At 36.6% G+C, this 24010-nt stretch overlaps 1 protein-coding gene across 3 annotated transcripts; it reads left to right on the top strand.

The window, feature by feature from the left end:
- The first annotated feature begins 600 nt into the window (after positions 1 to 600).
- COPS5 (COP9 signalosome subunit 5) lies at positions 601 to 17453 on the top strand. 3 transcript variants are annotated; one of them, XM_038579470.1, is made up of 9 exons: positions 601 to 619; positions 711 to 1100; positions 3310 to 3544; positions 5041 to 5169; positions 5870 to 5935; positions 6516 to 6601; positions 11582 to 11693; positions 15156 to 15304; positions 17215 to 17453. In XM_038579470.1, exons 2-9 carry the CDS (start codon positions 958 to 960, stop codon positions 17297 to 17299), a joined length of 1005 nt encoding a protein of 334 aa, XP_038435398.1. In that variant the 5' UTR covers positions 601 to 619; positions 711 to 957; the 3' UTR covers positions 17300 to 17453. The 3 variants fall into 3 exon arrangements, with proteins under 3 accessions (XP_038435398.1, XP_038435397.1, XP_038435399.1); XM_038579469.1 differs by lacking the exon at positions 601 to 619 and having other exon boundaries at positions 626 to 1100; XM_038579471.1 differs by lacking the exon at positions 601 to 619 and having other exon boundaries at positions 969 to 1108.
- Positions 17454 to 24010: the final 6557 nt, after the last annotated feature.

Raw genomic sequence — 24010 nt, 5'->3', positions numbered from 1 at the left:
AAGTTTCAGGATGATTAAAGATGAAGCAAGCAAGCAAATAAGTGAAATAATTAAACACTGCATTAACTGTTGGGGGAAAAAAAAAGTTGCTGAGATTAATTTGGCCTCGGGGATAGGAAGTGGTCTCACACCTTAAACGAATTGTTAAGAACTGGGTACTGATCTTTTCAAAACACTAAGAGCTCATACAGATGTTAATTTTTACAAACACGACAAAAGACCCTGTCGTAGCCTTCCACGAGTCTCCACAGCTTTCTTGAAATGCCGGAGAACTGCTCTCTTAAGAGACCCTTAGAGCCCAACCAAGGGTCCTTTGAACTTTACGCATGTGCAGTGACTCATCTGGAAGTAAACTGGGATGCCAGGTGTATCTTCGTCTCAACCAGCATCCAAAACTGCTTATGTCTCAAGTTTTTCACAGACATCCTTATTTTTGTAGGCTTTCAACAAACATTTTGTTTAAGGTACCCACACACCCACACGAAAACAGGTCTTTTTTTTTCCCCCAACACAGCCTAAAGAGCTAACCCACTTTTAATATGGCCGAGGCCGCGCCTGCGCAGTGCGAACAAAGAGGACCCGTTCGTTTCTGGCATAACGTTGCCGTGCCCTTCTTCCGGTGCGGAAGGCTATACCATTCTCACGCTCCGTCATTGTGTTTGTCCTAATGCGCGCATATAATTTTCTAAGATAATATGTTCTCGTTTCAGCCACAGGAGGATTCCTCTGTCTCTATTATGTAACCGCTGTTTGTATCGTGGCGTCCCGGAAGCGCTCCCGCCATCCCCGAATGGTCTGTACTGACTTCACCTCCGGTTCTGGGTGTCATGGCTGCCTCGAGAGATTAGTACGAGTTTGCACCTGTGGTGGGAAGGGTCCGAAGCCCACACCCAGGAACCTAGCCGAGTAAAGTTGCGTCTTGGTCGTGGAGGCGACAGCTTCTCGGATTCCACGGCGATGGCGGCGTCCGGGAGTGGTATGGCTCAGAAAACCTGGGAATTGGCCAACAACATGCAGGAAGCCCAGAGTATCGATGAAATCTACAAATACGACAAGAAACAGCAGCAAGAAATACTGGCGGCGAAGCCCTGGACTAAGGAGTGAGGAGGTCCCTGGCGAGACGCAGGGGATGGGAGGGGTGGCGGGAGTTTAGGACACCCAGGGGAGTGGGAGTTGCAGAGGGTGGGAAGCTAGTGTTTTCATGGACAGGGAGAAGAATATGCACCCGGGAAATTTGGGTCCACCTTTTTCTCCGCAAGTAGAGTCAAAGCCCTTCTCCTGGGTCTTGCTTCGATTCCCCTTCTTGTCTCTTTAACCCGTTTGCCTCCAGGGGATGTAAGGGTAAAGGACAAACGATTATAATTTCTCATTTCTCAATATCTATATTGTCATATATATGCCACACACTCTGCCTTAAGCCTTGTGTTGATATACACCTTGTTGAGACCTCTAGCTTATCTGAGACTGGAGACTGCACCCATCTTCAAAAGCCAAGTCAGCCCTGGCGTCTCTAACTATAAGCCATCTTTTAGACATTTATAAATCGATTGTTGATTGCTGGTAACTATTTCAGATACAAGGAGGCTCCACCCAGGCTCCCAAAACGTTAGTCCACCAGTTAACATGAACTAGAAATTTTATCAATAGAGTTTAAAGCTGTTTGCCCCTTAGCAAATGCCCTGTGTCTCTGGGAATGATGACAAGTGAAGGACTCTACCCACAGCATTTACCCTTAGTGTTAAGGGAGAGTAAAAAGAGCAGTCTTCAAATGGAGAGATAGAAAGGACAGCAGTGATCAACAACAAAACATTCTTCCATGTTTATCGAGTATTTAATATGGGCTGAGCACTGAGCTTAGGAATTTCTATAATATATTATTTAGTCTACATGACAACCCAGTACTGTATTTTCATTCCTTTTTTGGAAATAAGAAAATAAGCAAATACGAGTAACTTACTTCATGATCAGACTGAGGCAGTGAACTCTTAAGTGAATAATAGACTAAAATTCAAACCTCACAAGTGTCCCTAGTTCGTTGACTGGCCCTAGAAAATTTATGTATCTTCATTTTTTACCTGTAAAAAGAAAATTAGACCCACCCATTGGTGATTTCATAAAGATTAGATGAGATAATGCATTAAAAAGGGTCTACAATGTATGTAATAAGAGCACAATAACTTTTTTTTTCTTTTCCCCAGTGAATAAAGACCCAAGATTAATTCATGTCTTGACTCCCAAGACCAGGTCTCCATATTTTTCAGTTGTGATTGAAATCTGTGGGCAGACATCTTAAAAAGGCTTCTCAGGAAAGAAGAAGGAAAAAAAAGTAGGGGAGGGGGGCTTCTTAAACACATTGACCATATTATTAAAGACAGTTTGCTTAACTCTATAACAGGCTATGCATTTAAGGTTGCTATACTATAGACTACCAAATATTTGAAAACTATCCGTGTGCCTTATTGTCTGATTGCGGCTCTGATTATGTTCATCCCAGCGATCTTGAGCTGCATCAGTGAAACGGAAAATGTAATTTTATTCAAGAGTAGTTTAGTCACATATACATATGACAAACTTTTAAATAGTGATCAAAACAGAACTAAAGATATTAGAGCTACTTTTTTCATTTTGAGGCTGATAACACAGAAAGAAACAACACACTTTTTTGAGAGTACTATAAAAGATGGGTTAAGGCTAATAACAGCTAGCACTTAATATTAAGTTTTGGTATGTGTGAGGTAGTAAGATAAGCATTTATGTAAATTATTTCACTTTATTTCTTCCTAACAACAAATCTGTGACCTATTCCTATTTACAGATGAGGAAACTAAGGCGTGGGCATGCGGTGATTGTCTCTAGGCAACAGCTAGCATGGCAGGGCAAAGACTCAAACTTAATCAGATGGATGTCAGAGCCCACATTTGGATGTCAGGCCAGAAAGTTAGGCCTGAGAATCTTTAGGCACAACCATCCAACTAGACTCAGAATCAGAGATTTGGTGATTCCAAAATTAATGGAGAAAAAGTCTATTGAATTCTATGTAATTCCTTTCTACTTGAACAGCATATTTAAAACAGCATATTTTAAAAAACTATTTCATACTTTTCCCCTAAAGAAATACTTTGCAGGACCCAACATGTTTTTCATTTCCAGCCCCCTGCAAGAACTCTACTTCCCTTTTCTTTCCCACATTTCTACACTCTTTCCCCTTTCCCATCACTGTAAGTTCCTTCAATACTTGTTTTCTTTACAAAAACTATCTTTGAAATTGTGTTTTATATAAGTTAATTGTGCTGTACTTTTGTTTTGTAGTCACCATTATTTTAAGTACTGCAAAATCTCAGCATTGGCTCTACTGAAAATGGTGATGCATGCCAGATCAGGAGGCAACCTGGAAGTGATGGGCTTAATGCTGGGAAAGGTGGACGGTGAAACCATGATCATTATGGACAGTTTTGCTTTGCCTGTAGAGGGCACTGAAACCCGAGTAAATGCTCAGGCTGCTGCATATGAGTACATGGCTGCGTATATCGAAAACGCCAAACAGGTAAAAATGTTGCTTAAAGTTCAGTAATTCTAAGAGTCTCATGGAGACTCTTGAGTTTCTAAACTTAAACTATCCTCGTTACATAAGGTTTATATTTTATTTTCAACAGTGTCTATGTAAAATGTGTAAGAGGTTAGCATGGATATTTTTAAATAAATTCCCATACTCAAGAGAATAGATCTTAAAAGTTTTCATCATAAGAGAAAAAAAGTTGTACCAAATGTGTGGTGATGGATGTTAACTACGTTTTTTATAATGATCATTTTGCAGTACATACATATAGTGATTCATGATGTACACCTGAACTAATACAATGTTATACATCAATTATATCTCAATAAAAAAAAATTTTTTTTAATTCTCACACTCAGTATCAGATATATGTTTAAAACCAAAATTTGGAAACAACCTAAATGTTCCTGAGTATAAAACTGATTAAGTAGGGATGCCTGGGTGGCTCAGTGGTTGAGCATCTGCCTTCAGCTCAGGGTGTGATCCTGGAGTCCTGGGATCAAGTCCCACATTAAGCTCCTTCTATGGAGCCTGCTTCTCCTCCCTCTGCCTATGTCTCTCTCTCTGTGTGTCTTCGTGAATAAATAAATAAATAAAATCTTAAAAAAAAAAAAGATAGTACACTTGGGACGTCTGGGTAGCTCAGCAGTTGAGCGTCTGCCTTTGGCTCAGGACGTGATCCCGGTCCCAGGATCAGGTCCCACATCAGGCTCCCTACAAGGAGCCTGCTTCTCTGTCTGTGTCTGTCTCTCTTTGTGTGTCTCTCATGAATAAATAAAATCTTAAAAAAAAAAACTGATTAAATAGATTATGGTATATCCATACAATGAAATGCAAACCAGCCTTTAAGAAAAATAAAAATTGCAATGCCTTGGTTGCTCAGCAGTTGGGTGCATCTGCCTTCAGCTCGGGGCGTGATCCCGGAGTGCCAGGATCGAGTCCCACAACGAGCTTCCTGCATGGAGCCTGCTTCTCCCTCTGCCTGTGTCTCTGTCTCTAATGAACAAATAAATAAAATCTTCGGAAAAAAGAAAAAAAAATTAAAAAATTATCTGTATATTTTATTTACATGGAACAAACCCCACAATATTGTGTCGAGTTGAAAAAACAAAGAGCACTGTACGTGGTATGTCATTATGTGTGTTTCTATTAACTTACATATATGCAAAAATACATCTGCAAGATAGGTATGTAAGCAGCCGGCTATAGAGGTAACATGTGGGCTGAAAAACTGGCTATTGAGGGAAAAGGTGGGAAGGATACTGAATAACCTTACTGTACTAGTATCTTGTTGAAGTTTCAGGTATTATAGTTTGGGTATTATCTATTCAAAATAATCTTTTTTTTTTAACTTGAAAGCCACATTTGCTATCAACTGTTCTGCATGCTATTATTTTACCATAGTGCTATGTAAACAAATAAATGACAAGTGTCTCTAAAATTAAACAGAAACCTCAATCTTTTTTGTCCTCTTAATTTGTTAGGTTGGCCGCCTTGAAAATGCAATTGGCTGGTATCATAGCCATCCTGGCTATGGCTGCTGGCTTTCTGGAATTGATGTTAGTACTCAGATGCTCAATCAGCAGTTCCAGGAACCATTTGTAGCAGTAGTAGTAAGTATTTTTGCAACCAGTCTTATTAAGTTCTTCTTGAAGAATTATTTAAGTAAGTACACTGAGAAATAAAAACTGTAGTAAAGCACAACAGTCTGGTGTCATTATACCTAGGATTGTATCTGAATTCCACCTCTTAGAAGCTGGGACTTATGTCTGAACAAGTTAACTAACCTCTCTGCAACTCTTCCCCCACTCTGTAAGATGAAGGTGATCACAGCACCTAGGTCTCAGTTCTCTGCACATAGTAGGCATTCAGTAATATTGACTGAATTGAGTAACTCAGGAATTGATAGAGCAGCTCTTGCTATGCTTAGAGTGGTTTAGATGCAATCCAGATTACTATGAGAAAGGTAGAAATTGTTCATCTAATAAAAAAACTTTCGAAAAAGAGATGAGCAAAACTTCAAATAACATTCTTCAATAGTATAATAACTAGATATAATTTCTATTAACTATGAGAATTCTGTACTCAACCACTTTATTCAACTTCTTTGGTATTTGGTTTGGTTATTTTCTTTCCTACTCTATTCCTTTTTCATTATTTTAATCAATGTTGGTGTGTGTGTGTGTCTGTGTGTGTGTCGTATGCATGCATAGTGTTATATATATCATATGTATTTCTAAGTTTAATGTTTAAACAAATGGAAGTATATAAAAATTTTATAACCAGCAGATGATAAATATATGTTTCTTTTAGATTGACCCAACAAGAACAATATCTGCAGGGAAAGTGAATCTTGGAGCCTTTAGGACATACCCAAAGGTAATTTTTAAAATTCGAAGTCCTTTTAATTTTTTAAATGACTCCTTTTTAAGTCATGTTATGCTTAATATCCTTTTTGTCCTAAAACAATTTGATAATATTTACAAAATAGTCAACCAACACAAATTGTCTTAAGCGAAAGATAACACATTTGTGCTATATATTGCTAAGAAAGCAGTTTTTATTTGTTAATAAGTCTCTTTGTGCCCATGACATTCTGACAGGTACTTCACAAACAAGCTAATACATCTATTTCCTTCCCTGTAATCTGAAATAAATATTAACCTATGTGTACATCCTCTAAGGACAAGAAAAATGAATCTGTAAACCAAATCCAACCATCAACCACCAAATGGGGTTGAGGGAAAGTAAAAGCAATATATAAATATATAATATATATACATATATTTTATATATATATATACTTTGTACTGGAATGTTTAAGTTCAATACATGGCTCCTCAAAATTAATGTTTCTATAAATGGAAAGCTGCATAGAAAGTTTTTTTTTTTTCTGTGTGTGTGTGTGTATATGTGGCTTTTTTTTTTTTAATCTTCTATTTTCTTCATTTTTGTTGAGGGCTACAAACCCCCTGATGAAGGACCTTCTGAGTACCAGACTATCCCACTAAATAAAATAGAAGACTTTGGTGTACATTGCAAACAGTAAGTCATTTTTAAATGTATCTGATGCCACAATCATCGTAAGAAATCTTAGTCCAAGCCCCTAATTTTACAGATGAGAATAAAAGTTCAGATGAATGCATTTCATAATCCTTTTAAAATTGTAGGAAGAATATAAAACTTGATAGGATAATGTTTGAATTTTTATTAATAATTGTTTTAAGGTAACATGTTATTTACCTTTCACACAACCATAAACATATCAATGTACAAGATACTTGGCTCATTAATGAAATTAACAACTGAAAGAAGTTTTATTCAGGGCCAGCCTGATACTACCTTATCCGTAAGCCCACAGAGTGTCCCAAGTTCCATTCATTCATTTCTTTCTTTCTGAGAGAGATTGAGAAAATGCAGGAGCAGGAGGAAGGAGCAGAGGGAAAGGTAGAAGCAGACTCCCTGACTATCTGAGGACCCCGAGATCAAGGCTTCAGCTGAAGGCAGCCACTTAACCTACTGAGCCACCCAGGCACCCCTCAAGTTCCATTTAGCAAAACTTCATCGTAAACATTTTCACTCCAAAATTTAAAGAAGCCATACTGAAACCAATGGATTATATACTTTTTTTAAAAAAAAAAAAAAAAAAAAAAAAAGAATTATATACTTTTTTTAAAATAGTGAGGGCTAAGGTACATGAAATTACATCTCAGTTTTTAAAAGTGTTAAACCAACGATAATGGTTTTCTCCACTTTCTAAGTATATCTTGCCACCTCACATTGACCCACCCACTACATTCTGGAGCCTGAACCAAAGCACTAGCCTTCTAACTAGGCTTCCAACTTCTTCCATTCACCCCTTTAAAGGTCTTTTGTCAGCCAAACTGATTCTGTTAAAATGTAAGTCAGATCAAATTCCTCCTTCTCCAGAATGATTTCCTGTATCATACTCCTTACCTTGGGCTACACAGCCCTATGTGATCTGTCCATACTACCTTTCTGAGCTCATCTCCTATCACTAAACCTTTGCTCTCTCCAGTCCAGCCATAGTGGCCTCCTAACGGTTGTCAGATGTGCCAGGCAGCTTTCTGCCTCTGGGCCTTTGCACGCTATTCTCTCTGCTGGGAAAATTATTCCTTATTTCCATGAGGCTCACTAACTACTTCAGTCATGGAGTATCTGTTTAAGGATCACCTTAACAAAAAAAAAAGAAAAAAAAAAGGATCACCTTAACAGAATGTTCACTGGTCACCCTGTCTAAAATAACACCATCCAATCACTCTGTGTTACAGTTTCCCTGCTTTATTTTTCTCCTTAGCACTTGTCACCACCTAAGTTTTTGCTTTCTTGCTATTGATTCCATTATGTGAACCTCATGACAGTAGACTTAGTTCACCACAGTATCCTAACATTTAAACAGGGCATGGCATATAGAAGGGTGGGCACCCCTCCAAAAAAGTTACCTAAATGATTATCTAGGGTACCCTTTTTCCATAGTTCCTATCCAACCTTTAGGAAAACCTTGACTACCCATGTGCTCTTATTTTTCTGTTCAGAAATTTTTAGAAAATTCTAGAATTTCTAAAATTGAGTTTTAAAATATATCAGTCATCCCTGACATTTTTGGGAAAAAATTCTTTTTTATTTTTCAGTTAGAGACTTGGAAATAAATCACATAATTTGCCCTACTGGAAAAAAAATTTAAACCATTCCAGTTTGAGAGAATTGCTCCTAAGCATGGAAACACCTTTGCTGTGATACTTTCTCAGAATAATAGTCAATTTTTTTTTCATTTATATTGAGTTATAGCGGTAGAAAAAGCTTACACCATTAATACCTACACTACTTTTCTCAACTACCAACAGTAACTTTTGAAACAAGACTGAGGCAGTCTGTGCATTCTATTTTACTGAAATACAAGTCCGTTGGAGAATAGCCACTTTCTAGTTATCTACATTGCTAGAGTCTAGAATTTTGAACCTGGAATTGCTAGGATATTCCAAAATGTTCTCTTGGGATCAGTTCCTAAATAAGAGAAAATAAATTTTTTCATAGGGCAAATAAGAATTTATTTTTGTTTAAAATCTTTAATGAAACATAGTGCCAGGTCGAAAGAGCAGGGGTTTAAAGCAGACTGCTTATAGATCCATTTCCTAAATTATTTAGTGATGAGGTATTATTTGCAGTTTACATTGTTTTTTCTTTCCTACCTTAAATTCCACAAATATTGCACAAAGTCTGTTTAAAACATAGAATATAATGTAGATATTAAATATTTTTAACCTTGAAGAACCTTAATGAAAATAGGACACAAAGTGTTGGTTTTTTTTTTTTAAGTTAGCTTATATGTTGTCAGTATTCATGTAGGAACATGGTTTAAAGAGTAAAATGGTTCTATGACGCTTAATTATGAAAAACAACAATTTTGTACCATTCCCTTTCTCATTCTCCAAGGCAGCCACTGAAACTATTATAGTTATTCCTGTAAATATTTACCCCGTATCTTCAAACAACATGCTGATGGTGCTACTTGTTGATTTTCAGTCCTAGGCAGTATCTATTATTGACTTCCCCTACAGAAGATGAAGATTTAGCTCCACAAATAATTTTGAATGTTCTTCTTGTTTTCAACTCTACTACTGAGATGTGCAGCTAATCACTACATATTAGACAAAAAATTTCACTGCATCAACCTGTGGAATTAAAACAGCAATTACATTAAGGTGATGCATAAATTTTAAAACAAACTCTTACTCTAGAACCTCATCTGAGTTCTCTTATTTTCTATCCTTTATAAATCCAAATATCTGTTGCTTTATTCATCCTCTCATCTCTTTTTTCCTCAAGTATCAGAGATACAACCTCCTTCTTTCTAAGGCTGACCTTTCTACTTGAGCCCCTCATCCTGTCCCGATAGCTAATCCCCATACTCCTAGGATCTCACTTCTTAAATACTCTTTAATGTCTATAGTCTGGATGTATGATACAACTTTTCATATCCTTTCTCTATCACTTACTAGTTATATGGCTTTGAGTAGAGTCTTTGTCTCTAAATGTTTGTCTATAGACTGGGAATAATAAATGCTTTGTGTGTATGGTTATAGGACTAAATGAGAATATGTAAAGCACCCAAGAAATAATAGGTGCTCAAGAAATACACTATTCCCCTTCACATTTCATTAGCCATGTCCTATCATTCTTCAGACCTGCACAGGTATCTTAACCTTGCAAAGACCCTCACTTAATTCTGATGTCTTAAATTCTTATTCTTTATTATTTCTTCACTCCCAAATTGAATCAACAAGCATTTCTTATTGTGTCCATATGTCCTTATCTTTATCACTAACCTGAGTCTGAGCCTTTCCCTCTTCACATCTGCTGGGCTGCAATAGTATCCTTTGTGGTCTCCCTGCCTACTATTTGGTTTCTCTGCAACACATCCTATCACAAGCCAGCTTTCTTAAAAAAAAAAAAAAAAAAAAAGGTGTTTCTTAAAACACCTCTTTGGCCATATCATTGCTCTGCTCAAACACCTTCCGTGAGTCCTCACTACCTAGAAAATAAAGTTTAAATGTCTTTTTTTTTAAGTTTGTATTAAGTTCCAGTTAGTTAACATATAGCATAATATTAGTTTCAGGTGTACAATATAGTGATTTAGCGCTTACATACAACACCCAGTGCTCATCACAAGAACCTTCCTTAATCCCCATCACCTATTTCACCCATCCTCCTACCCATGCAGTTTAAATTTCATACCCTTTTATGTAATATCTACCACCAAATAGACCCCAACAAAGCTTTCTTGTTTCCCCTCACATAATTACACTACTCTTGCTTAACTGTCCAGTCATTTACTTACTATTCTTTCATGACTTTTGTATTTTTGAGTCAATTTTCCCTGCCTAATGCCCTCCTTGATGTCAACATATCTACACCATGGACTCATGTAAGGGTTACTCTCAGTCCTGCCTTCTTCCTAGGGCTTCTAGAGCAGTTCTGTCTACATTAAGAGTATTCATTATCTCTAACATTTAATTGGTAAGTGATTAATTTTATACATGACTATAACATCACTTATTGTTAGTTAGTATATACCATTACATTTAATTTTGTGGATTCATACCACATCTCTCCTATAAATAGTAGTAAGCTCCTTAAGGTAAAAAAAAAAGTCCCCTTTCTTCATATCCACTGATGTACAGAACCTAGTGAGATATTTAAATATTTATTACTTTAAAAATACATATTTTCAATACATGTAACCAAACATTTCTTGCTCTCACTGATTATAAAATAGGCACCTTTGGTAGCAGTATTTTTTTTTAAAGATTTTATTTATTCAAGGGAGACACAGAGAGGCAGAGACACTGGCAGAGGGAGAAGCAGGCTTCTCGTGGGGAGTCTGATGCAGGACTCCATTCCAGGACCCCGGGATCATGACCTGAGCCAAAGGCAGACGCTTAACCACTGAGCCACCCAGGCACCCTGGAAGCAGTATTTTTTGTTGTTGTTGTTGATGTTCTTAATTTTTTTTAGGCATCCTAATGATTCTAATTTAAGGTTTGCTTTCCCAAAAAGCAATAGGTCCTACTTAGGAGATTAGAAAAGGAGAAATTGGAAAGCCACATGTCATTTTCAGTATTTAAAAAGCCTATCAAAAATTATCATTGACTCTACAGAGGCAGTACATTAAGTTTATGTGCTATTGGCTAGAATTTATGAACTCAACATGGATAAACATATGTCATACAGAAGTGTTGACTGGTTATTGATAAGTTTTGGGGAATTTCTGGGCTCTACAGCGGGAAGAAATATAATACAAGAAAGTTCAGTTAACAGAAGATTTGAAACCACGCCTCTGAAGAGTAAGGAAACCATGGTTACCTATTGTTCTATTGGACTAAAAACTAAAACATAACTATGTGGATATAAAATGTAATTCACTTAAATTTGACCATAACTTTTATATGATATGGTTGAATTTTAATTAATTTTACTTACTAAATGTGTCCTTTTGTTTCATAGATATTATGCCTTAGAAGTCTCATATTTCAAATCCTCATTGGATCGCAAATTGCTTGAGCTTTTGTGGAATAAATACTGGGTGAATACACTGAGTTCCTCTAGTTTGCTTACTGTAAGTACTCTATTTCCAAGGGATGCATTTGAATTTTATCTAAGCTACATAAGTTATATAATATCTGAAACTTTTTTTCATAGAAAAGCTGTATCTGATTTGGCCAAGACACTAGGGCTGGGGTCAGATTCTGCACATGACCAGAGCTGGATTGGGATAGTAGGCCAAGCCAAGATCTGTGTCACATACCATTCAGACGAAGTCCAAATGACAAATACATGTGGCCAGATGAGGGTGAAATCTGCCCCTGCCTTAAAGATACAGAGAGAAAAATGCAAATACTGCTTTTTGTTTTGTCAGGTGACTCAGGTAGGACCCCAGTTACAAGTGACAGGAGACCAAACCAAAATGGCCTAAAAAAAGAATCTTTTAAGCAAAGTAGGACTTACTTCAGGAGTAGGACTTACTTCAGGTATAGCAAGTTTATATTCAAACAATATTTTAAGGTCTTGGTTTTTCTGTCTCAGCTTTGCTTTCATGTCAGTTGGCTTCAGTTTTGGGCTTCATGTGAAAACAATATAGCAGGGGTGCCTGGGTGGCCCCTACAGTTCAGCATCCAACTCTTGGCTTTGGCTCTGGTTCTAATCTCAAGGGCATGAGATTGAGCCACCTGCTCAGGCTCTGCACTCAGTGCAGAGTCTGCTTGGGGCTCTATCTCCCTCTGACCCTCCCATTCATGCTCTTTCTCTATAAACTAAATAAATCTTTTTTTTTTTTTTAAAGAAAACAAGATTAACTTCAGACCTTCCAGCCTCTCAGTTTCTCACTTTCAGGCTCAAAAGAGAAGGTCAAGATACACATACTCATGCATAACCATAGGCAAAACGTCTATTGTGTCTGAGCTTTATTTAGGTCACATGCCCATCCTTAAACCTTCTCTGGGCCAAGAGAATGAACATCATGACAGTCTGTGCCAGGGCAAGTACCTCACAGCTGGGCTAGGGTAGAAAAAACTCTTACAGGGGATCCCTGGTGGCTCAGCGGTTTAGTGCCTGCGTTCGGCCCAGGGTATAGTCGTGAAATCCCAGGATCGAGTCCCACGTCGGTCTCCCTGCATGGAGCCTGCTTCTCCCTCCACTTGTGTCACTGCCCCTCTCTCTGTGTCTCATGAATGGATAAATAAAATCTTTAAAAGAAAAAGAAAAAACTCTTACAGGAGCACATGGACTAAGAATTAGGAAGAGTTGTCCCCAGAAGGAAATCAGAATATCATTAACTAAAGTAGCAGCAGATACTAGGCAGCAAAAAATAAAATCACTATGTGATTTTTTTTCCAATATATCATTAAAACCTAACATAATATTTTACAAGCTTCTGTCTAGAGCTTAGTCATTAACAGTTGCTTTTCCTTTTTTTTTTTTTAAGAGGGCCCCCTCACATAGTATGTAGTACAGCATAATGGTTAGAACCACAGAATTTGGTATAAGATAAATTCAGTTCAAAAACAACACTGGCACTTTACTAATTGTGTGACCTTCAGAAAGTTATTTAATGAGATTGAGCCTTTTTTGGGGTTCAGTGATAATAATCCCTACATCACGAAGAATGCTGAGAATTAAATGAAATTCTTTTTCTTTTTTTTTTTTTTAGGATTTTATTTATTCATGAGAGACACAGAGAGAGAGGCAGAGACGCAGGCAGAGGGAGAAGCAGGCTCTCCATAGTGAGCCTGCTGCAGAACTTGATCCCAGGACCCTGGGATCACAATCTGAGCCAAAGGCAGACGTTCAACCACTGAACCACCCAGGCGTCCCTGAAATTCTTTATATAAAGCAGTTAACAAAGTGCCTGGCATATAATAAAGCCTCAATAAGCTATTATTATTTTTTGTGTGGTTCATAGGAAAAGGCCTCCCTTAAGCATATTTTCTATGATTTTATTTTTTTAAAGGTTTTATTTATTTAGAGAGCATATGTGTGTGTGTGTGAGAGAGAGAGGAGAGAGAGAGAGAATCCCAAGCAGACTGTAAGCGTGGAGCTTAACATAGGGCTCAAGCCCACCACCCTGAGATCAAGCTGAAACCACAAGTTGACACTTAGCCTGACTGAGCCACCCAGGCAACCCTTTCTGTGATTTTAAATAGAGCTCTGACAGGCTTTCTGTTCTTATTTCATAACCTCAACAGTCAGAAGTAGCAAATTAAAAGGAAAGAAAGTAATCATTACAGCAAAGATGAATTGCTTCCTTTGTGCCATATGCTGCTAAATGCTTTGTATGAGTTGTTTCCTTAGAGGCAAGTATACTAATGAGAGCCAGAAGTGACACATGATGGCAAAGGAAGAAAACGCTAAGACCAGAGCAGTCTGAACCTTTGTGTAAAGGCAAACAGCTCTACCTACTCAGCCTGTGATTATTGAGGTCATTAATAATCAAGAAAAGGTTCTATTTTTTTCTTTTTTGTGTTTGTATATATGGTACATTGCAGCATCTTAAGAAAAAATTTATAGGACACCCAGTTTGCTCAGTCGGTTAATTAATCTGCCTTCAGCTCAGGTCAGGATCCCAGGGTCCTGGGATGGAGCCCCACATCAGGCTCCCTGCTCAGCGGGGTCTGCTTCTCTTTCTCTCTCTCTGCCCCTCCCCTCTCTTATACACACACTCTTTCTCTCTTTCTCATAAACCATTAAAATCTTTCTCTCAAACCAATAAAATCTTAAAAATTAAAAAAAATTATAAATGTTCAGTGCATCTCTTTCTCTAGCTAAAGCATATAACCCAAAAGCTACCAGAAAAAAAGTTTTCTGTTTTAAGAAATTAGTCCCTGTATTCATTTTCTGTTAAAATGTAATTGATGACAGTTTTTTATGAAAAAAAATGACATCTTTTCTGATTTAAGAAATTAGTTCCCTGTATTCATTTTCTGTTGTTTAAAATGTAATTGTTGTCATTTTTTTCATTAAAAAACTGTCATACTAAATGCTGAAATTTCAACAAGAACAAATAACAAAATTAGCTAACAATTATTAAGCCTTTACCAGGTGTAATGGACAGTCCTCAGAGCTTTATATACTTTATATACATTACTTAATTTAGTCTTCACAATAACCTTTATGTAGAAATTATCATTGTCCTCTTCCCATTTTCAGAAGACGATAAAAGCACAGGAAAGTAAGGGAGTTCTCCCAAGGCCTCCCAGCTAATCAGTAGCAGAGCCACAACTGAGAATCAGGCCTGTGTACTTCAAAGCCTCTCATAATAACAAATATTAGATTTAATGAGTCAAAAAGAATAATTCCAAATTTAATCTTAAAATTATAAAAGGGGGAAAACTCTACACTTGAACTGCTTGAACTCTGGAGTCAGTTTTTACAAGTAAATGTGATTTCTTCAGTGACCATCACACATTTCATGTTGGAATTCTTTGTAAATGAAACATTCTAGATAGAAAAAACTACATTAAAAAATACATATGTATATATTAACACACACACACACACTAACAAAATACCATTTCCCCTACAGAATGCAGACTATACCACTGGTCAGGTCTTTGATTTGTCTGAAAAATTAGAACAGTCAGAAGCCCAGCTGGGACGAGGAAGTTTCATGTTGGGTTTAGAAACACATGACAGAAAGTCTGAAGACAAACTTGCCAAAGCTACAAGAGACAGGTAAGAGCAAATCTATTCCTGCCCCTAAATAGTTCCTTTTGTTTCAAAATTTGCACATTATAATAGGATTCGAACTCCTTAAGTTTCAGCTTACTTACAACTTGGAATGGTACCTGAATATTAACTTCTTAGGGACCTTTAAGAGTTGTCAAATGCAAATTATAACTTAGAGAATTTAGGTAAAAACATTAAAGGCTTAAATATCTAAGTAATAGAATGAAAAACTACCAATCATGTTTTCTAGATCTAACTAGAAAGTGTAATAAAGAAAACCAATCCATCATTGGATCTTATTAAAAAAAAAATTCTACAAAAGGATGTTCAAATCTATTCTAAATCATCTCTTGAGGGATTATGTTGAGCTTTCCCAAATTCATAAAATTTCACATTTTTATGAAGTTTTAAGTCCCTAAGTATCACAGAAATGATTGCATCTCTGTACTGAAATTATCCTAAATACAGTGATTTAATGTCCCAAATTTCACTACCAGGAATTTTTCAGGAACAAACTTGGAATGTGTTCTCTTGATAACTTAGGAAATAATCAGGTGGCCATTCAGGTGCAGAAGATTGGGAATTCTACCTAAATAACATTTACTTTTCACAACAGTTTGAAATTTGATATGGTAATTAGGGGGCAGAGAGTAAGGAAAAACAATGTTGACATCTATATAGACTGATACCTTGGTATCTTAAAAACTGGACTAGTCAATAGGAAAGAGAAGGTAAGGTAAAATGTGTCAGGAGCAGAAGCCAGTTTGAGTAAAATTATCTCATTATTTTCCTTGAGTTTTTAGAAGGTATAGAGTTAGTGGCCTGGATAAAAATTCTTTCTTCAATATTAGGTCTCATTTTTGGTACCTTGACTAAGTGTATGTTTTTGCTCATCTATATATTCTTTGTGATTTGTAACTTTATCTACATTTATATCTCAGTTCTTTAACAAGCAAAAATTTCACAATGGTTATATCTCCAATTACATAAAAAGAAAAGTAGGAAAGACCAAAGTAGTAGTACAAAAGTAGAAAATTTTCCTTTTTTTGGATAACTTCATAAGAACTGTATCTCTTCTGAATAGTGTGGGGTTTTATTGTTTTTTGCTTTTTATTTTTTATCTGTTCTAAAATCTCACCCACTGTAACTCTATTTGAAGGATGTTTGTGATTATTTCAGAAAAAAAGCATAGGATTCTTTATAATCTCTTTTTTAATTATTCTAAGTAATAATAAGGAATAACAAATTTCAGTATATTTTAGGAATTATTCTATAATTATGAATTACATATAATTTCAGTCACTTTCCAAGACAGAACTTTTCCCAAAAACTGTTGATAAGTAACAAAATTAACTGTTATGAATTATATCAAATTTTACACTCTTCTCTCAAGAAGGTTCTAGTAAATACAGTTGACTCTTGAACAGTGTGGGTTTGAACTACATGGGCCCACTTATACATGGGGTTTTTTCTATAAATACAGTACAGTAATATAAATGTAGATTTTAGTACTTCTCTCTAGTTTGTTGTAAAAATACAGTATATAATACATGTAATATACAAAATATGTGTTCATTAACTGTTTATGGTATTGTTAGGCTTCCCATCCACACTAGGCTATTAGTGGTTAAGTTTGGGGAGAGTCAGAAGTTATATATGAATTTCAAACTGTGTAGAGGATTTGGTATCCCCCTAATTCCCATGTTGTTCAAGGGTCAAGTGTAATGAATGAAATGGTTAAAAGACATGTAGAAGGCTAAAAATCACCAGAGTAAACTGTAAATTGTTGTGGTTTCTGGAGTATGAATAGAAATGAAAATTATTGGGGGTATAAGGATGGAAAAGGGGGGGGACTTGCATGATCAAAACAGTTTTCAGTTCTTGTGACATTATGTGATGTGTTTTTTTCTTTCCAGCTGTAAAACTACCATAGAAGCTATCCATGGATTGATGTCTCAGGTTATTAAGGATAAACTGTTTAATCAAATTAACGTCTCTTAAACAATCACTAAGTAGTACTTTTGACTCAAAGCCAGTATAAGAAAAAATACTTAAGTAACACTTTAAAACCAGTTACCAAAACTGATTAGAAGTATAAGGTGCTCTGAAGTGTCCTGAATATTAACATCGTGTAATAAAACTCTTTAAAATGAAATTGTTCTTTTGTTATTTTGTGGAAGTCGTTACATTATTTTCCAAGTATCCTTTACTGTTCTTGAATATAAAGGAAAGAAACATTTATTGGAACCTTCCTATTTTTTTAAAGAGTCTTGCCCTCCCCCCCCAAAAAAAAGAGTCATGCCCATCTAAGTTGAAGAATTTCAGCACTTCATTTGCCATACTGATTATCAGAGCCACTTTTCAATTCACCTATACCTTCTTTTGGTAGTCCATTAGTAAAAATATAATGTTAACATTTTTATGTTCTTATGAAATGTTAACCATGTCACATCATAAATTATTTTCCTAAAAATTAAATAACTTAAGACAGAACCTAACATAGGTTATCTAATCCATTCAAATATACCAAGTACCTTTACTGCATAGGCCATTTTACTCTGCAGATATTCTGAACAAGAGAGACAAGGCCACTGTCATGTTCTCATGGAACCTACCATGGAGGCTAAAGCTAAGGGAGAAACAGTGTGCTAGGAAACTCAGGAGGAACACTTATACCAGGGAGGAGTTACCCAGGCAGACTTCCAGAAGGAAGTGACCTAACATAAAGCTGAAATTTGAAAGATGGGAGGACTAGCTAAAAAAGCATAATGGGGAGGCAAGAGAGTAAGAGAATGTAGATAGCAACCTGTAGAAGGCCAGAGGCAGAGAGCAAGAACCTAGTACCTTCAAGAACTGATACTCAAAAAACAAAAAAAAAAAAAAGAACTGATACTCAGACCTGAACATAACAAGAGATGACTTTAATCGGTAAGATGAGGGTAGATTCTGCAGAGGCGCTTTGGACTTCTATTCTAACATCAATAGGATGTTAAAGAGTTAAACAGCAGAAATGTACTAGATTGATGTTTCTAAGAGTACTCTTAAGAGATTGAGGGTGAGAGCTGGCTGAAAGCAAATGAAATGACTTGTGGAAAACAAAGAGTGAAAAGACCAGACAAATCATGGAAGCATCAATTATAAAAATAGGCTGAGAAGAAACTTTAAGAAGTAATTTACCAGTGACTTGACATGCTGCCAAGACATCAGGGAAAACAACGCCTAAAGTTTTCCATTGGATTTAGCAATTACATAGTCTTTGGTAAGATGAGGAAGCCCATTAACAGTATCCAAATACATTCTCAGACAGTTGGTGATACATTAGTATTTTGGTCTTATTTTGAAATGCCTTTTTTTTTTTTTCCTAAGTAACCTCTATACCCAATGTGGGGCTCAAACTCCTGTTCCTGAGGTCAAGATTTATGTTCTGTTAACGAAGCCACCCAGGAACACCTCCTTTTGTATCTCTCTTAAATAGGCACCCCTGTTTTTAAATGATTCAAACCTCCCCTCCATTGTTACACCCTTTAAAAAAAAAAATGACTACTCCCAAAGAGCAGCCAAAATCTATTTACTGCCATAGCCTTTTCAGCAACACCTTTAGGAACACTGGACAAGCTTGTTGAAGTTTCATTCACAGGATTGAATGGTTAAAGTTTTTGACAGTCACCATGAAAACATACTAGCAATTTTCATTCTAAGGCTTACCTTTATCCACATTTAATTTTTTTTTAAGGTATTTATTTATTTATTTATGATAGTCACAGAGAGAGAGAGAGAGGCAGAGACACAGGCAGAGGGAGAAGCGGGCTCCATGCACCGGGAGCCCGACGTGGGATTCGATCCCGGGTCTCCAGGATCGCGCCCTGGGCCAAAGGCAGGCGCCAAACCGCTGCGCCATCCAGGGATTCCTATCCACATTTAATTTTACATTCATTATCTAAACAAATTCATTACCTTGGTGTGATGCAAAATGCCCATGATAACAGAATTACTAGGAAAAGAAAGCATTTCAGTCCTGACTTAATTGGACTCATTTTGAGAAGTCTCCACATTTCAGTTATGATGCATTGATTGGAGATAAACACACACACACACAGTTGCTTAAAGGATAAAAACATGTTGGTTTACGTCACTCCAGGGTCCAGAATCCTGTTTGGTTTAGGCACAACTGGATTAGGCTTCCTGTTAAGGGTTCTCAGCTCTGCCCTCCACATGTTAACCTAAACCTAAAGCTGTATTCCCCTAAACTGGCTGCACACCCCACCATCCAGTTAGGGTAAAGTGTCAGATTAAGGTTCAGAGTTCACTCTGGTCTAGTGGACTATGAGCCTACCCCTGAAATTATATTTAAGGACTGGTTTAGACCAATTAAGGGCCACGCCTAGAGGAAGGAATGGGGCCAATAATCTGCAATAATTACTACACACTGAAGTTAAATAGATAATACAGAGGCAACCAACAATGTCCCCTCTACTCAGTGGTCCAGCCCAAACTAAAATGACTGAAAGGAGCATGTGTATTTTGTTTTAAATGTACTTGCTTTATTAAAAAAGCAAGATCCTTTACAAATATTTTTAAAGTACATTTTTATAATGTATCATGATCACTTTGGGCACAAGTGCTCCAATTCACATTAAGGAGCTTTTAGGAGGGAATACCTGGGTGGCTCAGCGGTTTGGCGCCTGCCTTCGGCCCAGAGCATGATCCTGGAGCCCCGGGATCGAGTCCCACGTTGGGCTGCCTGCATAGAGCCTGCTTCTCCCTCTGCCTGTGTCTCTGCCCCTCTCTCTGTGTCTTTCATGAATAAATAAATAAAATCTTTAAAAAAAAAAAAAAAGCTTTTAGGAAATCGGGGTTCAAGCGCAACCATCATGAAAACTAAGTTGTGAATTGGGATTGTCTTTTCCTGCAAAATATTATCTTACAGTCTTGAGCTATTCAGGAGCCGAAAAGAGCATTTTCTAAGTGAAGACTGTTTTTTGTTCAGAGATAGTTTCTCCAGCTCTTTGGTGATAATATACAGGAAATGTCACTCGTCATCAAAAGCTTAACCCCAGTGTCCAAATAATAAGACTGGAGCCAGAGCACCAACTGGAATAGAAAAAGAGAAGTCAGTGGATAGAGAATGGGGATTGAGACCCATGGAGGGGACATACAGCAAGATCCTAGAATCAAGGGTTTTCCAAATTGTCCAGATATTTTAAATATTTTAAGGTCTTTGTTCCAAACAATTCAACAGTACTTTCTATGGAAATTATCGAGAATTTATGCATTACTACCATTTTTTTGGCTACATTATCCAATTATGAAGTGAGTACTTAATTCTACAGGTTTTATTTATTGATTACCAAAACACCACACAAGTTGTTATTTTGAAATCAGCAGTACTACCAAGAACAAAAACCAATAGGAAGAGAAACTGCTTGTGCTCCATTTGTTTCAGAACTTGGAAAATAAGCTCTGAGACCAAACATCATGCACTCCATTTTAGGGATCAAGTCTGAAGATTGTTGTCACAAATTAGTATGACTACCTGGTATTCAGCGTTTTGAAAAATCACTGCATTGCGCAATATAATAATAAACTGCCCAAAAGTGCAGCCATATTGAAAATAAACACAGAAGAGCAAGAGCAGAAGTAACTATACAATGAGTCACAGAAACTGGGAGTTGAAGTACTACATATTGCAGAGATTCAGAGTTTCCAAAAACTGTTCTATGAGTGATGAGGTACAGATGCATAAGTCATGCATGCAGAGAGGAGTTCATTTATATTGCTAAGTCTGCAGTGTATCCACATGTAGCTGAATAAACTGAACTGAACAGAAACTGTTGAATTTCCAAGGTCTTTTTATATATTTCTGGATTGTTTTAACTATAAACACCAAAGATATATATCAGTGAGCAATGTGGGGGCAGGAGATGTTTGGTTTGTTTTTTTCTTTTTTTTTTTTAAGACAGGAAAATATACTACACAGATAATAGCTCTTATTTTTATTTATCCTTATATAAAATAAGTAAAAGATGATTATGTTCAAATTATGAAGGTTTTTTTCACTTTAATAACTGATGTATCTATGTAGTTGTGTTTGCAAAATATTAGTTAGAAAATTGAAAATCTAATTGTGTGTTTTCTTGTCCTGTTTTCAATAAAAGTTCCAACAGCAAATAAATTAACCTTCTTGGGGAAAAAATGCTAGTTTAAGGATTTCGATTAACTTCTTCTGAGATACTCCGTCTGTAAGTTTCTAAAAGTTTCTAAATCTTTTATCCAAATATTAGTGGAAGAAATACCATCTATCTTTATAAATACAAAGTTATGATCCACTTATTTTAGAAAACTAATAACACAAAGTTCAAGTCAACTATAACCAAACTGGCATATTTAAACTTTTGATCTCAGAAGTCAAAATATTACAAAAATAAAATAAGGAACTCTGTCATTTGGGGTCAAATCTGGGAGGAAATAGCTAAAATCATAGCTTGATAACTAGCACCAATGATTAATTGCTTTTTCAACATGTGGATTATCTTGGTGCCAAAAATTATGGAACAATTGCCTAACAAATTGGAGAGTCCCTGATGTCTGTACTCATATTTTCTTTGGATTATACTAAGCAATTATGCTAAACTTTCTAATGACTAAAATGGTATTGTGCCTTGGGGTACATTTTGATGAACTACAGTTGTACTTTTCATAACCTAAGAAGCATATGCATAAAGAAGTATATTGTCCAGAATAGAGCTCTATGACCTTTATGTTAGATTACAGAGAATTATAAATATCTTTCATATAACTATGAATATGTTTACTATTAATAGTCATTACTTTATTTACCTTCCTGAAAAATTAGTTGGTAAAAGCTCATCTCCAAATCAATGTTTGATTTAAATGGTTCCGTTTTGGTTCCTAGAATTTGCTACTTCATACCCTATCCTCATATTCCATTTATTATTTGTAATAAATTTATCTTTATTATTTGTACTGTATCTTATATATTAAATAAATCCTTCAAAGCCATATGTGTTTAGCTTGAATCTTGTTCTTCAACTCCTATGTAATCCATCCATCATTTCTTGCATGTGTTTCCAGACTTTTATCTTAAGATTCTGGGCTTAAATAAAGTAACACAAATTAGGCTAAATAAGAAATTAATTTATGATCTTATATTATGAGGACACAACTATGGTTGAATAATTACAACCATCTGAAGTGTTATCCCCAGGCCTAAAAATAGGTTATTAACAAGTGCTTTATCTATTTCAGTAAAAAACAAAACTGAAACAAAAGCTATATTAAATACGAGAATTTGGAACACAAGTAGAAATTATATTTTCTAATTCTCACAGGCTCTTGTTGCCAGATTTCTGAGAGCATCTTTGATAATACTATATCATTTTAATATCACATAAGAACAATTACATTTCTTTTTTTAAAGATTTGATTATTTATGTATTTGAGAGAGCACAAGGTGGGGGTCAGTGCAGAGGGAGAAGAGGGTCAGAATCTCTAGCAGGCTCGCCACTGACCGCTTACGCCCAACATGGGCTCAGGACCCTGAGATCATGACAAGAGCCAAAACCAGGAGTCAGAAGGTCGCCCAGGGAACATTACATTTTAATCAAGATCTTGAATTTCGGCTTATAATAAAGTGGCAACTGTTCTCTCTTCCAAATTCTAAATATAATAGCTTTTTCTAATAACAAAAGGAAATTTTACACTCTGCCTTATGGGTTAAATGTTGCAGTGTATCAAAATCCAAATTTCTCACTGTGGCTTAAGGGCTGATCTGGTTCCTGTTTTTCTTTCATTCCCTCCTCCTCCCTTCAGAATAGGATCCAGCCACAATGTCCTCTGGGTCCTTGTGCTCATCCAGTTATCCCCGCCCACCCCTCACCCCTCAAGCCCTCAAACTGGCTGCTTCCTGGGCCTGGAACACTTCCTCTCAGGCTCTCAGGCCTGGCTTATTAGGCTCCTCATTCTTCAAGTTTCAGCTCAAATTCTGCCTCCCTGGAGAGGCCTTGCCTTCTTATCTCCAGAAAACACTTCTCCCTTCCCTCCTCCCTCCCCACTTCTACACCCCAGTTTCACTCTATTTCCTTCACAGACTATACCACAATCTGAAATTATCTCATTCATTTATTTTTTTACTGTCTCCCCTTACTAGAATGTAAACTCCATAGGCCTGAGGACTTGGTCTAACTTCTCTATCCCCAGCTCCTTGAAGAAGGGCACATGGAGTACTTGGTGAATATTTGTTGGATGAAGAAATAAATGCAGTGGACATTTAAATTTGTTTTTAAGAAACACTAACAATATTTGTTTTTAGAATGACAAGATTAAATCTGTTCATGTCTTTGTACGGGAAACTGCCTTTTGTTGCACTGTGCGGTCATTATAAAATGATTGTCTTTTCCCAAACTTCTTAGTAGATTTGAAACAAAAGTGGAAAAAAATTTTTTTGTCAATCAACAGTTTAAGGGGCACCTGGGTGGCTCAGGTGGTTGAGTATCTGCCTTTGGCTCAGATCACGATCCCGGAATCCCAGATAGAGCCCTGAGTCGGGGTCCTGGGATAGAGCCCAGTGCTCACATCGTGGGGGAGTTTGAGGTCTCCGAACAGCCGAGGCCGAGCACCAGCAAAGGGGATGATTTTTTGGCCATAATGGATGAGTTATAGCTGTACTGGCAGGGAACCCCCACCACTCCCCCG

This window comes from Canis lupus, chromosome 29 (genome assembly GCF_011100685.1).
Source record: "Canis lupus familiaris isolate Mischka breed German Shepherd chromosome 29, alternate assembly UU_Cfam_GSD_1.0, whole genome shotgun sequence".
Lineage (NCBI taxonomy): Eukaryota > Metazoa > Chordata > Mammalia > Carnivora > Canidae > Canis > Canis lupus.
This window is presented reverse-complemented; position numbering and strand designations above follow the sequence as displayed.